The sequence below is a fragment of the Theropithecus gelada genome, chromosome 15, assembly GCF_003255815.1.
Source record: "Theropithecus gelada isolate Dixy chromosome 15, Tgel_1.0, whole genome shotgun sequence".
Lineage (NCBI taxonomy): Eukaryota > Metazoa > Chordata > Mammalia > Primates > Cercopithecidae > Theropithecus > Theropithecus gelada.
In genome coordinates, this window is record NC_037683.1 from 64,372,111 (window position 1) to 64,387,294 (window position 15,184).

The following is a 15,184-nucleotide window of genomic DNA, read 5'->3' on the forward strand; positions in this document are numbered from 1 at the left end:
AAATGAGGATTCAAGACAAAGTACACTGCTCCAAACTACCAACTCTGTGCTATTATTCTTCTCCTCTGTGAATCCTTTTTTTCAAAATTTCAGCTTTTATTTTAGATACAGGGGGTACATGTGTGGTACTATTACTTGGCTCTATTGCTTGATGCTGAAGTTTGGGTATGGATCCTGTTACCCAGGTGGTAAATATAGTACCCAACAGGTAGATTTTCCACCCATGCACCCTCACTCCCTTCACCGTCTAGTAGTCCACAGTGTCTACTGCTCCTAAGTTTATGTCGATGGGTGCTCAGTGTTTAGCTCCCACTTATAAGTGAGAACATGAAGTATTTGGTTTTTTTGTTCCTACATTAATTCACATAGGCCATATGCCTCTCTGAGTCCTTATAATCAAACTCTTACAATTACACATGGCCCACTAGCTATTATTCTTTTACTATTGTATAAGAAAAAGTGCATGTGAGGATATTCTTGCTTTATTTGTAATAACTTACAGCTCTTGCAATACACTAAATTTAAATATACAAACTCATGCAAAATGTAGAAGAAAACATAGTTGTTATATCCCATGTCCTTAACACTGCACTATATCCTAGAATGAACACCATATTTGTTGTAATAGCCTAGCACCATCATACTCTAAAATGGAAAGGTCTTTGTTGAAATATCTTATGCAGTTCTAGATGTTATATTTTAAGAAGAAGATTGACAATATGGAAAACAGTCAGAAAGGTAATCCAAAATATGATAACATCTGTGAAACATGTACATGAAGAGTTTATGTAAGAAATAGGAGTAGTTGATCAATTAGTGAAAAAGTTTTGTCACTGAGAACTGTCTAAGACCACTGAGTTATGTTATAGAATAGGGAGTAGATTGTTTCTGAGATTCTCCAGATAATAAAACTATAATAAATGGGTGGGAATTATAAAAAGGCAAATTCCAACTAAGTACATGTAAAACAATGTTCAAAAATTTAAACAATATAAAATGAAAACAGCAGTATTGAAAAGCATGAGAAACTTTTAAACTAAGTTTCAAGGAAAGACTTAATGCTATGTATGCTATCTTATTGGGAAGAGGATATGAATAAATAAAAATTTTTAAATTTCATCCAAATCTAAGGTTCTATTCCTATTTAGAATTACTTTTCTGACTTCACTATTGTTTTAAAAATAATTACAATATGAGCTGATATGTCAACCAGTTTGTCATCTATGAAGTTTATACTTTTCCTCACCCTTATGATGAAAAAGTTTTTAAATGTGATACAAGGAATCTGTTAATGTTCTAATTCATTTTAATTTTACTGGCTTCAATAATGGTAAACAGTTTCTCATCCAAACTAAATTCACAATGGCACAAATTTACAAAACTGTATTTTACCCAATGGAACCATAAAAACTACCTGATAAACAGCACTAACTTGACCCCCTTACCAATGCCCACTATCATGAAGGAAAATTCCCAGATAAGTTTTACCAAAGAACTCCACCCAATGTGTACCAAAATGGCAGAGATGTATCCATCATTTATATATCACTTAGTTTTAAATTAAAATAAATTATATATTCAAAGTCTATTATATACCTCTAGAAGCATACCTTCGATCCCATGCTCTGGTGCTACCAAAATAAATAAACACATACGTACAAATATGCATGCATGTCCATTCATGCGTGTGGACAGACAGACAGATATTGATCTATGAACCAAGGAAAAGTTCTGTCTTAATTTATTCTCTCTCATACTATTTTCTGAAAAAGGTAATTATACAGTAAATTAATAGTTTTAACATCTTTAAAAAACACTTAGAAACACAAGTGTATCGTGCTTACTTTTTCAAGTAATCCAACTTTATGAAAAGTATTATAAAATCAATTATGTTGATATAGAAAGACTGCTTTACAAACTGAAACTATATAGAACATAATAAAATTAAAAGTCAAAATTTGTTTCTCAGTTATTATTGTTCACTGTAACAATATGAGTATCATGTAACACATAGCTAGAAATGTTAGAAGAAAACAATGTATGAAAGCATTACAATGTCCTTGTTAAAAACTGAAACTAGGGTACCCCTTGACCATGCTTGTCCAATCCTGTATACCCACTCATTCTCCCAGGCAATTTTTCAATTTAGTGTAAATAACTCCAGATTCTCAATGCACAAACATATATAACCATAGAAAACATAGTTATTATTTTACAGTGTTAGTAATAAGTATAAATGCTATCATTCTGAATGACTAATGACATTTCTATAATGTTAAATTAAAAATTGAATATACTTGCCTGACCAGGGTAATATCCATATCCTTCTGGATAAGTTCAGTCTGTTTATTACTCAACTGTAATGATAGAGCATTATATTTACTCTGTGATACTTCAACTTCTTTCCTTGCTTCAATTAAATTGTCTTCAAAGGCCTAAAATTAGAGTGCTTATATCAATAATCAAACATAATAAATACTAAATGTAACAAAACATGTTATATTTAACTATTCTACAAAATGACAGAGAAAAACTAATACTGTTTTAACTTTTTTCACTTACTTAAAATAATTTTAACACAAACAATAACTTTTATACCAGTCACGGATTTTTCTTCAGAAACTTAAAAATGTCATGGCCTCTTGGTATAAAAGTTAAGAATGTGAAGTAAATAAACTAGAAGATATGTATAAAACATTTAGTTATTAAATTATTGTACAATAAAGTAATATAGTAGATGAACAAAAAAGAACTCATTTATTTTGATATTAATCACAACAAATTATAGACATTTACTTATTTCCCTGTTTTCTCTGTTTGAAGTGCACATACAGAAGAAAGGACAGTACTTCAAAGACATCAAAATAGTTTTCCAAAGTTTGAGACTCAGATCATGTTCCGTTCTCTTGACTGTAGTGAAATGTACCTAAAGTTCCTGAAAGTTGATCTTTTCCTCCTGATCATTCTCTACATCTTTTTTCATTGTGAAAGGATTTTAAAATTAGATGTTTTAAAGATACAATATAAAATTAATTGTAATTACTTTTGCAAAGAACTAAATATATATATATATATCTAAATAAAGTATGCCAACATAAATACCATACATTCATTATTTCCAAACATAAACACCAAGTTTTAGGTAAAGCACTAGAAATTCCTATTTATCTGCAAAAAAAGACAATGATAGATAGACAGCAAAGGCAGACAATTAGATGGAGGAAGGAGAGGAAGACAGAGGGGAGGAAAGGGCAGAAGGAGGAAGGGTGGGAAAGCAAGCCTTTTTAAAAAGTTACTCTATCTTTGTACCCAACATATACAGAGATGGCAGATGTTCAACTACTGACAGTTAGGACTAAATGCATTGTTACGCTTAGCAGTGGAAAGAATTCAAACTCAGATAATGAAACTGGGGACTACAGAAGGGCTCTCATACTCTTAAAAAGCCAAAAGCCAGGTAGGGTGATGCCTCCAGCTTTGTTCTTTTGGCTTAGGATTGTCTTGGCAGTGTGGGCTCTTTTTTGGTTCCATATGAACTTTAAAGTAGCTTTTCCAATTCTGTGAAGGAAGTCACTGGTAGCTTGATGGGGATGGCACTGAATCTATAAATTACCTTGGGGATTATGAACACTTTCATGATATTGATTCTTCCCATCCATGACCATGGAATGTTCACTGGCCATCAGAGAAATGCAAATCAAAACCACAGTGAGATACCATCTCACACCAGTTAGAATGGTGATCATTAAAAAGTCAGGAAACAATAGGTGCTGGAGAGGATGTGGAGAAATAGGAACGTTTTTACACTGTCGGTGGGACTGTAAACTAGTTCAATCATTGTGGAAGACAGTGTGGCGATTCCTCAAGGATCTAGAACTGGAAATACCATTTGACCTAGCCATCCCATTACTGGGCATACACGCAAAGAATTATAAATCATGCTGCTATAAAGACACATGTACACGTATGTTTATTGCCGCACTATTCACAATAGCAAAGACTTGGAATCAACCCAAATGTCCATCGATGATGGACTGGATTAAGAAAATGTGGCGCATATACACCATGGAATACTATGCAGCCATAAAAAAGGATGAGTTCATGTCCTTTGTAGGGACATGGATGCAGCTGGAAACCATCATTCTCAGCAAACTATCGCAAGGACAGAAAACCAAACACCACATGTTCTCAGTCATAGGTGGGAATTGAACAATGAGAACACTTGGACACAGGGTGGGGAACATCACACACCAGTGCCCCTCATAGGTGGGGAAGTGGGGAGGGATGGCATTAGGAGATATACCTAATGTAAATGACAAGTTAACGGGTACAGCACACCAACATGGCACATGTATACATATGTAACAAACCTGCACGTTGTGCACATGTACCCTAGAGCTTAAAGTACTATTTTAAAAACAAACAAACAAATGAACAAAAGAAAAAAAATAAAAAACTACAAGAAGCCAAAAACAGATTGTAACTATAGTCTGGAGACATAGAAGAAATTTTTTAACATACCACAAATAAGATCTGTGTAAAGCTGCTCATCTCAAGATTCAATCTGATTTCTGCCAAATATAAGGCAGGGACAAGGTGCCTCAGGCTTGAAAGAAGATCTAGCTCCAGACTGAGGTACCCAAAAGTACCAGGAACCTCAAAATAGCTTAAAAGGGATAAACGAACACCAGGGTAGAAATAGAAGATGGTAACTCCCATCAAGACAAACCCTTCAAAATCTAACCTTCAAAAAGAGAGTCAACGAAGTGAACAATCAGAAATAAACACTACTCGGCCAGGCGCAGTGGCTCATGCCTGTAATCCCAGCACTTCGGGAGGTTGAGGCGGGCGAATCACAAGAGCAAGAGATCGAGACTATCCTAGCCAACATGGTGAAATCCTGTCTCTACTAAAAGTGCAAAAATTAGTTGGGCATGGTGGCATGCACCTGTAGTCCCAGCTACTCGGGAGGCTAAGGCAGGAGAATCACTTGAACCTGGGAGGTGGAGGTTGCAGTGAGCTGAGACTGCACCAAAGGAAAGAAAGGAAAGAAGGAAGGGAGGAAGGAAGGGAAGGAGGGAAAGAAAGGAAAGGAAAGGAAAGGGCAAGGCAAGGGCAAGGCAAGGGCAAGGCAACGGCAAGGCAGGGCAAGGCAAGGCAAGGCAAGGCAGCGACACTATCCTAGCGAAATGCAAATATGGGAACCAATTTAAAAGAACTATAAATATACAGAATATACTAAAATAGACAAACATTATGAAGCAAAAATGGAACAATCAGGCAGTTAAAGTGAAAAAACTACTATTTGACGTGAAGAGTAGACACAGAGAAACCAAATCAAAAATTATTGAAATAATCCAGCCAAAGCTGATGGTGTCTTGACAAGTAATAACAGAGGTGGTGAAGAGTCCAATTTAAAATATATTCTGAAGGTAGAAATGACAGGACCTGTTGATAAGTATCTGTGGAGTTGCAAGATAAAGATAGGAATTAAAGATCTCTCATAGGGATATGTCCTGGGAGCAAAGAGGTAAATGGTGGGTCCATTCATCATGACAAAGCAGACTACAAGAAAGATAGGCTGAAAACAATAATCCAAATGTCAGCTTCCAGTGGACATAATACATACATTTTAATTATTATAAAATATGAGCAAGTTTCCCAGTAAGTATAAAAACCTAGAACAATTTTTCATGAAAAACCTAAATTACCAGAATGGAATCAAGAATAAATAATAGAACTTCATTTGTAATACTAAGCAAAGGAAGAAAGAAAACGAAGTAGGAAAATGCACCCCTCAGTGCAGGTGGTCCTAAAGCTAGCCCTCACACAGAATTCCAGCCTGGGTTTCCATTTTTGGAAGGTCAGTGAACCCCAAATCTGGAGCATGACTTATGGTGGGCCCCCACAAGTCATGCTCCCAAGGTAAAAAACAAAAATAGAATTCCTCTCTGACGGAAATCCCCTTGATATTAATACAAAATTAAGGTAAAACTTTTCATTGTTTCCCACTAAATATTGTTCAGTTTTAAGCCATGTGACTATACTACACATTCTAAATTTAAAAATTCAAAAAAAGAAAAAACAGAAAATTTCAAAGGATAATTCAAAATGTTACAAATATCAACACACTTAATCAATTATATAAAGCTGACTCACAAAAACACCTTATCTGGTCCTAAAGGTTTAAAGGAAAGGCCTACAAACATTTCAATAAATGAATAACCCCCGTCTTGTGGGAAACGTTACAAAGAATTTAAAAAGGATGTTCTCAACTCATTTTATGAAAATTGCATGACCTGTTATCCAAGTCAGAAAGGGAAGGACATAAAAAGTAACATTTCAGAGCGATACCACTTAGGCATATAAATGCAAAAATCCAAAATAAACTATACTAGTATTAAAGAAAGATTTGGGTAATTTATTGAGATTATTTGGTTCCAGAAATACAAGGATGGCTTAACATTAGAAAATCTATTAATATAATTTACCACATTAAGAGATTAAAGAAAAAAAAATATGAACATGCCAATAGAGTCAGAAAAATCACCCAAAACAATCCAACACCTTACGATTTAAAAACAAAAACAAAAAACTAACAAAAATATAGGAATACAGAAGAATTTTCTTACTTTGGTATGAATGTCAAAAATCAGCAAATACGATAATTAATTGTGAAATGTTCATTCAAAAATCAAGAACAAATTTGTTTTATATTAAAATTGTCCTGGGGACTTTAGGTAATATACTAAGAGAAGGAAAAAAAGAAAAGACATTAAATATGTAAATATTAAGAGAAAGAGTAAACCATTCTTATTAGTAGCCAATATGATCTTCCACCAAAAAACAAAAACAAAGTGTAAACATTTAGAGCTAGAGTTGAGCAAGATTATAAAAGACAACTGTGCAAAGCTCAGATGATTTTCTATAGAACTAAACATTTATAATATCAACAAGAAACATAAAATAACCAGAAATAAATCTTACAACCAATGTACAATATAATTATATGAAGTCAGAAACCAAAAACACTTGTATGACTCACTTTATTACAGTATTCCCTTTATTGTGGTGGTCTGGAACCAAAATAAATAATGAAACAGAGGAGTAGAACAACACTATAGAACAACTGGAACTAAAAGAATAATACAGAATATTCTACTCAACAACAACAGAATATACATTCATCTTCATGGCTCATGAAACATTCTCCATGACAGACCATAAAACAAGGCTCAACAAATTTTAAAATACTAAAAATATATAAAGTATTTTTTCTGATCACAGTGTAATAAAACCAGAAATCAATTACAGAAGGAAAACTGGAAAATTTTCATCTACGTTGAAATTATGCAAAACATTCTTAAACAATAGACCAAAGAAGAGATCATGAAAGAAAGAAATTATAAAATACCTTGAGACAAATAGAAATGAGAAAACATACCAAAACTTACGTGATGCAGAAAAAGGAACGGTAAGAGGCAAGTTTATAGCTGTAAGTGTGTAGTACATTAAAAAGGAAGAAAAATCTCAACAACCTAAATTTACACACTGGAAAGAACTAGAAGAAGAACAAATAGAACCAAAAGTTAGCAGAAGAAAGAAGTAAGAAGGATTAGAGTAGTGATTAATTAAATAACAAAACAATAGAAAAAAAATTTTAAATAAGAGTTGGCTTTGGAAGAGATCTTTAAAAATGGATATGCCTTTAGATAAATTAGATTTTAAAAAGAGAAAACTCAAATAATTATAAAATAGAATTAAAAACAAAACCATATGATCATCTCAATAGACACAGAAAAGGTTTTGATAAAATCCAACATCCCTTCATGATAAAAACTCTCAACAAACTAGGTATTGAAGGAACACACTCCAAAATACTAAGAGCCATCTATGACAAACCCACAGCCAACATCATACCAATCATACTGGCAAAAGCTGGAAGCATTCCCTTTAAGAACTGGAACAAGACAAGACAAAGATACCCACTCTTTTTTTTTCTTAACTTTAAGTTCTCAGATACATGTGCAGAACATGAAGGTTTGTTGTATGGGTATACACGTGCCATGGTGTTTGCTGCACCCATCAGACCATCATCTAGGTTTAACTCCCAATTGAATTAGGTATTTGTCGTAATGCTCTCCCTCCCCTTGCCCCCTGCCCCGCAACAGGCCTCAGTCTATGATGCTCCCTTTCCTGTGTCCATGTGTTCTCATTGTTCAACTCCCACTTATTAGTAAGAACATGCAGTGTTGGTTTTCTGTTCCTGTATTACTTTGCTGAGGATGATGGCTTCCAGCTTCATCCATGTCCCTGCAAAGGACATGAACTCATTCTCTTTTATGGCTGCATACTATTCCATGGTGTATATGTGCCACATTTTCTTAATCCAGTCTATCATTGATGGGCATTTGGGTTGGTTCCAAGTCTTTGCTATTGTAAATAGTGCTGCAATAAACACACATGTGCATGGGTCTTTATAGTAGAATGATTTATAACCCTTTGGGTATATACCCAGTAATGGGATTGCTGGGTTAAATGGTGTTCCTGGTTCTAGATTCTTGAGGAATCACCACACTGTCTTCCGCAATGGCTGAACTAATTTGCACTCCCACCATCAGTGTAAAAGCATTCCTATTTCTCCACAGCCCTGCCAGCATCTGTTGTTTCCTAACTTTTTAATAATCGCCCTTCTAACTGGTATGAGATGGTACCTCACTGTGGTTTTGATATGCATTTCTCTAATGACTACTGATAAGCTTTTTTCATATGTTTGTTGGCATCATAAATGTCCACTTTTGAAGGAGAAGTATCTGTTCATGTCCTTCACCCACTTTTTGATTGGGTTGTTTTTTATTGTAAATTTGTTAAGTTCCTTGTAGATTCTGGATACCTTTGTCAGATGGGTAGATTGCAAAAATTTTATTTCATTCTGTAGGTTGACTGTTCACTCTGATGCTAGTTTCTTTTGCTGTGCAGAAGCTCTTTAGTTTAATTAGAAGCCACGCCCACTCTTACCACTCCTATTCAACACAGTACTAGAAGTCCTAGCCAGAGCAATCAGTCAAGAGAAAAAAATAAAAGACATACAGATAGGAAAAGAAGTCATGTTACCCCCTGTCACTTATAAGATGATTCTACACACAGAAAACCCTACAAATTCCACCAAAAGGCTCCTAGGGAATACACAATTTCAGTAAAGTTTCAGGACACAAAATCAATGCACAAAAATCAGTAGTATTTCTATATGCCAATAATGTTCAAGCTGCGAAGCAAATCAAAAACACAATCCCTTTACAATAGCCACAAAAAAATAACAAAATACCCAGGAATACATCTAACCAAGATGATGAAAGATCTTTACAAGGAGAAGTACGAAACACTGCCGAGAGAAATCATAGATGACACAAACCAGTTGAAAAACATGCCATGCTCATGGATTAGAAGAATCAATATCATTAAGATGGCCCTACTCCACAAAGGAATCTACAGGTTCGATGCTATTCCTACCAAACTACCAATGTCATTTTTGACAGAATTACAAAAACTATTCCAAAATTTATATGGAACCCAAAAGCCCAATTAGACAAAGCAATCCTAAGCTAAATGAACAAAGCCAGCGGCATCATATTATCCAACTTCAAACTATACTACAGGGCTACAGTAACCAAAATAGCATGGTACTATTGGTACAAAAACAGACACAGAGACCAGTGGAACAGAATAGAGAATCCAGAAATAAAGCTGCACACCAACAATTACCTGATCTTTAACAAAGCTGACAAAAACATGCAATGGAGAAAAGACTCCCTATTCAATAAATGGTGCTGAGATAACTGGCTAGCCAAATGCGGAAGATTGAAACTGGACCCCTTCCTTACAACGTATGCAAAAATCAACTCAAGATGGATTAAAGACTTAAATATGAAACCAAAAACCATAAAAACCTTGGAAGACAACCTAGGCAATACCATTCTGGACACAGGAACTGGCAAAGATTTTATGATGAAGACGCCAAAAGCAACTGCAACTAAAATTGACAAATGGGATCTAATTAAAGAGCTTCTGCATAGCAAAAGAAACTATCATCAGAGTAAACAGTCAACCTACAGAATGGGAGAAAATATTCACAAATTATGCATCTAACAGGGGTCTAACATCCAGGTTTAACATCCAGAATCCATAAGAAACTTAAGTCAACAAGCAAAAAAAAAAAAAAAAAAAAAAAAAATGACCCCATTAAAAACTAGGCAAAGAACATGAACAGACACTTGTCAAAAGAAGACATACAAACAGCCAACAATCATGAAAGAAATGCTCAAAATCACTAATCATCAGAGAAATGCAAATCGGAAATACAATGAGATACCATCTCACACCAATCATAACGGCTTTTACTAAACAGTCAAAAATAACAGATGTTGGGGAGGCTATGGAGAAAAGGCAATGTTTATACATTGTTGGAAGGTTTGAAAATTAGTTCAGCCACTGTGGAAAGCAGTTTGGAGATTTCTCAAAGAACTAAAAATAAAAATAGAACTACCATTTGACCCAGCCTCACTCAGTAGCCAAAGAAAAATAAATTGTTCTACCAAAAACACATGTGTACTTGTATATGCATCATAACAGAAGAGCAAAGACATGGAATCAAGCTAGGTGACCACCACCAACAAACTGGATAAAGAAAATATAATACATATACACTATAGAATAGTATGTAGCAGTTAAAAAAATCGTATCCTTTTCAGCAACATGGATGCCGCTGGAAGCCATTATCCTCAGCAAAGTAATGCAGAAACAGAAAACTAAGAATACTAAGAACAACTGTATTCTAACAAATACAAAACTGTACTCTAACAAATCTGTATTCTAACACATACAAAACTGTATTCTAACAGATTGGATAATCCAAAGAAGTGGATATAATCCTAGAAACAAACTTATGAAAACTGAAATATGAAAAAACAGAAAATCTGACAGAACAGTAAGAAGACTGAATAAGTAATCAAAAACCTACCAACAAAGCACAGGTCTACATGGTTTCACTGGATAATTCTACCAAAAATTTAAACAATTAACACCAATGCTCCTCAAACTCTACTAATAACTGAAGTACAGAGAGTATTTTGAAGCTCTTTCTATGAGGAGAGCATCATCCTGATACCAAAGCTAGAAAACAACACTAGAAGAAAACTAGAGACCAATTATCTGATGGATATTAATGCAAAAATCATAAACAAAATACTAGCAAAAAAGATTACACAATATGACCAAGTGGAATTCATGCCTTGAATGCAAGGACGATTGAAACATACAAAATTCAATTAATGAAATAAACCACAATGAAAGAATAAAAGACAAAAATCATAGAATCATTTCACTTCATACAGAAAAAGCATTTGACAGGATTGAACACCCTTTCATGATTAAAAAAAAAATCCACAAACTAGGAATAGAAGGGAGCTACTTCAACATAACAAAGGCCAAATACAAAAAGCCTATAGCTAACATCATACTCAATAGTAAAAGACTAAAAGCTTTTTCTCTAAAATCAGGAACAAGATGAGACTGCCCACTCTCACCACTTCTATTCAACATAGTATTTTTTTTTTTTAATTTTTAATTTTTGAGACAGAGTCTTGCTCTGTCACCCAGGCTGGAGTGCAGTGGCGCGATCTCAGCTCACTGCAAGCTCCCTCTCCCGGGCTCACACCGTTTTCCTGCCTCAGCCTCTGGAGTAGCTGGGACTATAGGCGCTCGCCACCGAGCTGGGCTAATTTTTATTTTATTTTATTTTTAGTAGAAACGGGGTTTCACTGTGTTAGCCAGGATGGTCTCGATCTCCTGACCTCGTGATCCGCCTGCCTCAGCCTCCCAAAGTGCTGGGATTACAGGCGTAAGCCACCACGCCCAGCATCAACACAGTATTTATTTAAAGTTCTAGCCACAGCAACTACGCAAGAAAAATGGAAGGCATCCTAATCAAAAAGGCAGAAGTAAAATTATCTCTTCTTGCTGATGGCGTGTTCTTATATGTAGAAAACCATAAGATTCCACCAAAAACTTTTAGAACAAATAATTCAGCAAAGCTGCAGTATACACACAAAAAAATACACAAAATAGCTACATTTCTGTATATTAACAATGAATAATCAGAAAAGGAAATTAAGAAAACAATTTCATTTACAATTGAAAAAACTACTAGAAATAAATCTAGCCAAGGGGGTGAAAGACTTGTACACTGAAAACTATGAACATTATGAACAGAAATTATAGAGGACACATATAAATAGAAGACACCTCATGTCACTAGATTGGAAGACAATGTTAAGATGTAAAAACTGCCAAAAGTGAGCTACACATTTAATGCACTCCTTATCAATATCCCAGTGACACTTTTTGCAGAAAGTTAAAATATCATCCTAAAATTCATATGAAATCTCAAGCAACCCTAAATAGCCACAGCAATTCTGAAAACAATAATATTGGAGAACTCATATTTCTTCATTTCCAAATGTATTACAAAGCTACAATAATGAAAACAGTATTGTACTGACATACAGATATACAGACCAATAAAAATAGCCTAGAAATAAACATTTCTATATGTGCTCAAATAACTTTTCACAAAGGTACTAAGACCAACTGATGACTAAAAGGCAGCCTTTTTGACAAATGTTGCCGGAAAAACTAGGTATCTACACACAAATGAATGAAGTTGGACCCTTACACCATACACAAAAGAAAAAAAAAACAACAACAACCTCAAAACGGATTAAAGACCAAAATATAAAAGCCAAAACTAGAAAGCTCCCAACATACGGAAAACACATCATGATACTGGATTTGGCAATGATTTCTTGCAAATGACACCAAAAGCATAGGCAACAAAAGCAAAAACATAAAATTGGGACTATGCCAAAAACATACAGATGGTACTACATCACAACTGAAAACTTTTGTTCATCAAAGGACACAATCAACAGATTAAAAAGGCAACAAAAGGACTTGAAGAGATATTTCTCCAAAGATGATATACAAGTAGCCAAGAAGCATACGAAAAAATGGTCAACATCATAACACAAATATGTTCAACTGGGATTTGTCCCAGGGATGCAGGGATGATTCTATATACACAAATCAACAAATGTAACACATCCCATCAATAAACTGAAGGACAAAAATAATCTGATCATCTCAATTAATACAGAAAAAGCATGATAAAATTCAACACACCTTTATTATAGAAACTGTCAACAAACTAGCGAAACAAAAAACATGCCTCCAGATATTAAAGGCCATATACATCAAACCCATAGCTAACATCACACTAAATGGGGAAAAATTAAAGACCTTTCCTCTAATTTAAACAAGAAAAGAATGGTCAATTTCACCACTTCTAGTCAACACAGTACTGGAAGTCCCAGTCAGAGCAATCAGGCAAAAGAAAAAAACAATAGAAAAGACATCCAATTTGAAAAAGTGAAAGTCAAACTGTCCCTATTTCCAAACAACATGATCTTATATCTTTCTTTTTTTAATGACTCTACCAAAAAAACTCTCAGAACTGATAAATAAATTCAGAAAAGTTGCAGGATACAAAATCATGTACAAAATAAGTAGCACTTCCATACATTAGTAATGAAATAGCTGAAGAAGAAATCAAAAAAGCAATTCTACTTCCAAAAGCTACAAAAAACAAAAATAAGTATCTGGGATTAAATTTAACCAAGGAGGGTTAAGACATCTACAAAACGAACAAACAAAAACACTCATGAAAGAAATTGAAAAGGACACAAAAAAGAATAAAAACATATCACACTCATGGGTCAGATGAATTAATACTGTTAAAATGACCAAACTGCCCAAAGCAATCTAGATTCAGTGCAATCTCTATTATTACCAACATCATTTTTCACAGAAATAGAAAAAAAAATTCTAAAATTGATATGGAACCAAAAAAGAGCTTGAATACCCAAAGCAATCCTGAGCAAAAGAACCAAGCCGAAGGTATCAGACTACCTCACTTCAAAATATATTACAAGGATATATTAACTGAAACAGCATGGTGTTGGCATAAATATAGACACATAGACGAATGAAACAAAATATAGAACCCAGAAGTAAATCCACCGATTCATAGCTGATTGGTCTTCAACAAAGCAACTAAAAATATACATTGGGGATAGGATAGGATAGCACCTCTTCAATAAATGATGCTAGAAAAACTAGATAACCATGAGCATAAGAATGAAACTGGACACATCTCTCACCATATAACTAACAAACTTAAGATGAAGCAAAGGCTTAATTGTAATACATGCAATTGTAAAAATGCTATAAGAAAACATGGAGAAAACTCTCCAAGACATTAGTCTAGGCAAAGATTTTATGCCTAAGAACTCAAATAAACAGGCAACAAAAATAAAAATAGACGAATGGAACTATATTAAATAAAAACCTTCTGCACGGCAAAAGAAAAAATAGGTTGAAATTCAGTCTACAAAAAAGAGACAATCTTCAAAGTAGCAAGAAACCTTTGAAATGAGTTAAAATATTTGCAGATTACTCAGTCAACAGGGGACTAGTAGCTAGAATCTACAAGGAACTCAAAGAACTCAATGGTTTTTCAAAAGTCACATTTTAACATGTGCAAAAAAAAATGAATGGACATTCCTCAAGAGAAGATATACACATGGCCAACAGGTATATGGAAAACACTCAGCATCATTAATCATCAGTAAAATGCGAATCAAAACCATAATGAGATGTCACGTCATCCTAGTTAGAATGACTATTACTAAAGGGACAGAAAATAACAGATGCAAGTGGGGATGCAACAGTGTATATGGGAGACCTCTTGAGATACGCACCAAGATGGCCCAATAGGAACAGCTCCAGCCTCCAGCTCACAGCATGAGCGACACAGAAGATGGGTGATTTCTGCATTTCCAACTGAGGTACCGGGTTCATCTCACTGGGGTGTGTCGGACAGTGGGGGCAGGACAGTTGGTGCAGCTCAACGAGCAAGAGCCAAAGCAGGGCAAGGCATCACCTAACCCTGGAAGCACCAGGGAGAAGGGAATTCCCTTTCCTAGCCAAGGGAAACCGTGACATACAACACTTGGAAAATCAGGTCACTCCCACCCTAATACTGGGCTTTACCAAGTCTTAGCAAATGGCA

The 15,184-nt window shown here is 34.7% G+C and overlaps 1 protein-coding gene across 3 annotated transcripts in view; it reads right to left on the minus strand.

Annotated features, from left to right (window-relative positions):
• CNTLN (centlein) overlaps positions 1 to 15,184 on the minus strand; it is a 369,548-nt gene that overhangs the window by 235,890 nt on the left and 118,474 nt on the right. For 2 of the 3 annotated variants that reach the window (XM_025360690.1, XM_025360689.1), the window contains exon 6: positions 2,302 to 2,435. In XM_025360690.1, the coding sequence (XP_025216475.1) occupies positions 2,302 to 2,435 (134 nt within the window). Of the gene's footprint in view, positions 1 to 2,297; positions 2,436 to 15,184 lie in introns of all 3 variants that reach the window. The other variant, XM_025360691.1, reaches the window with a different exon arrangement.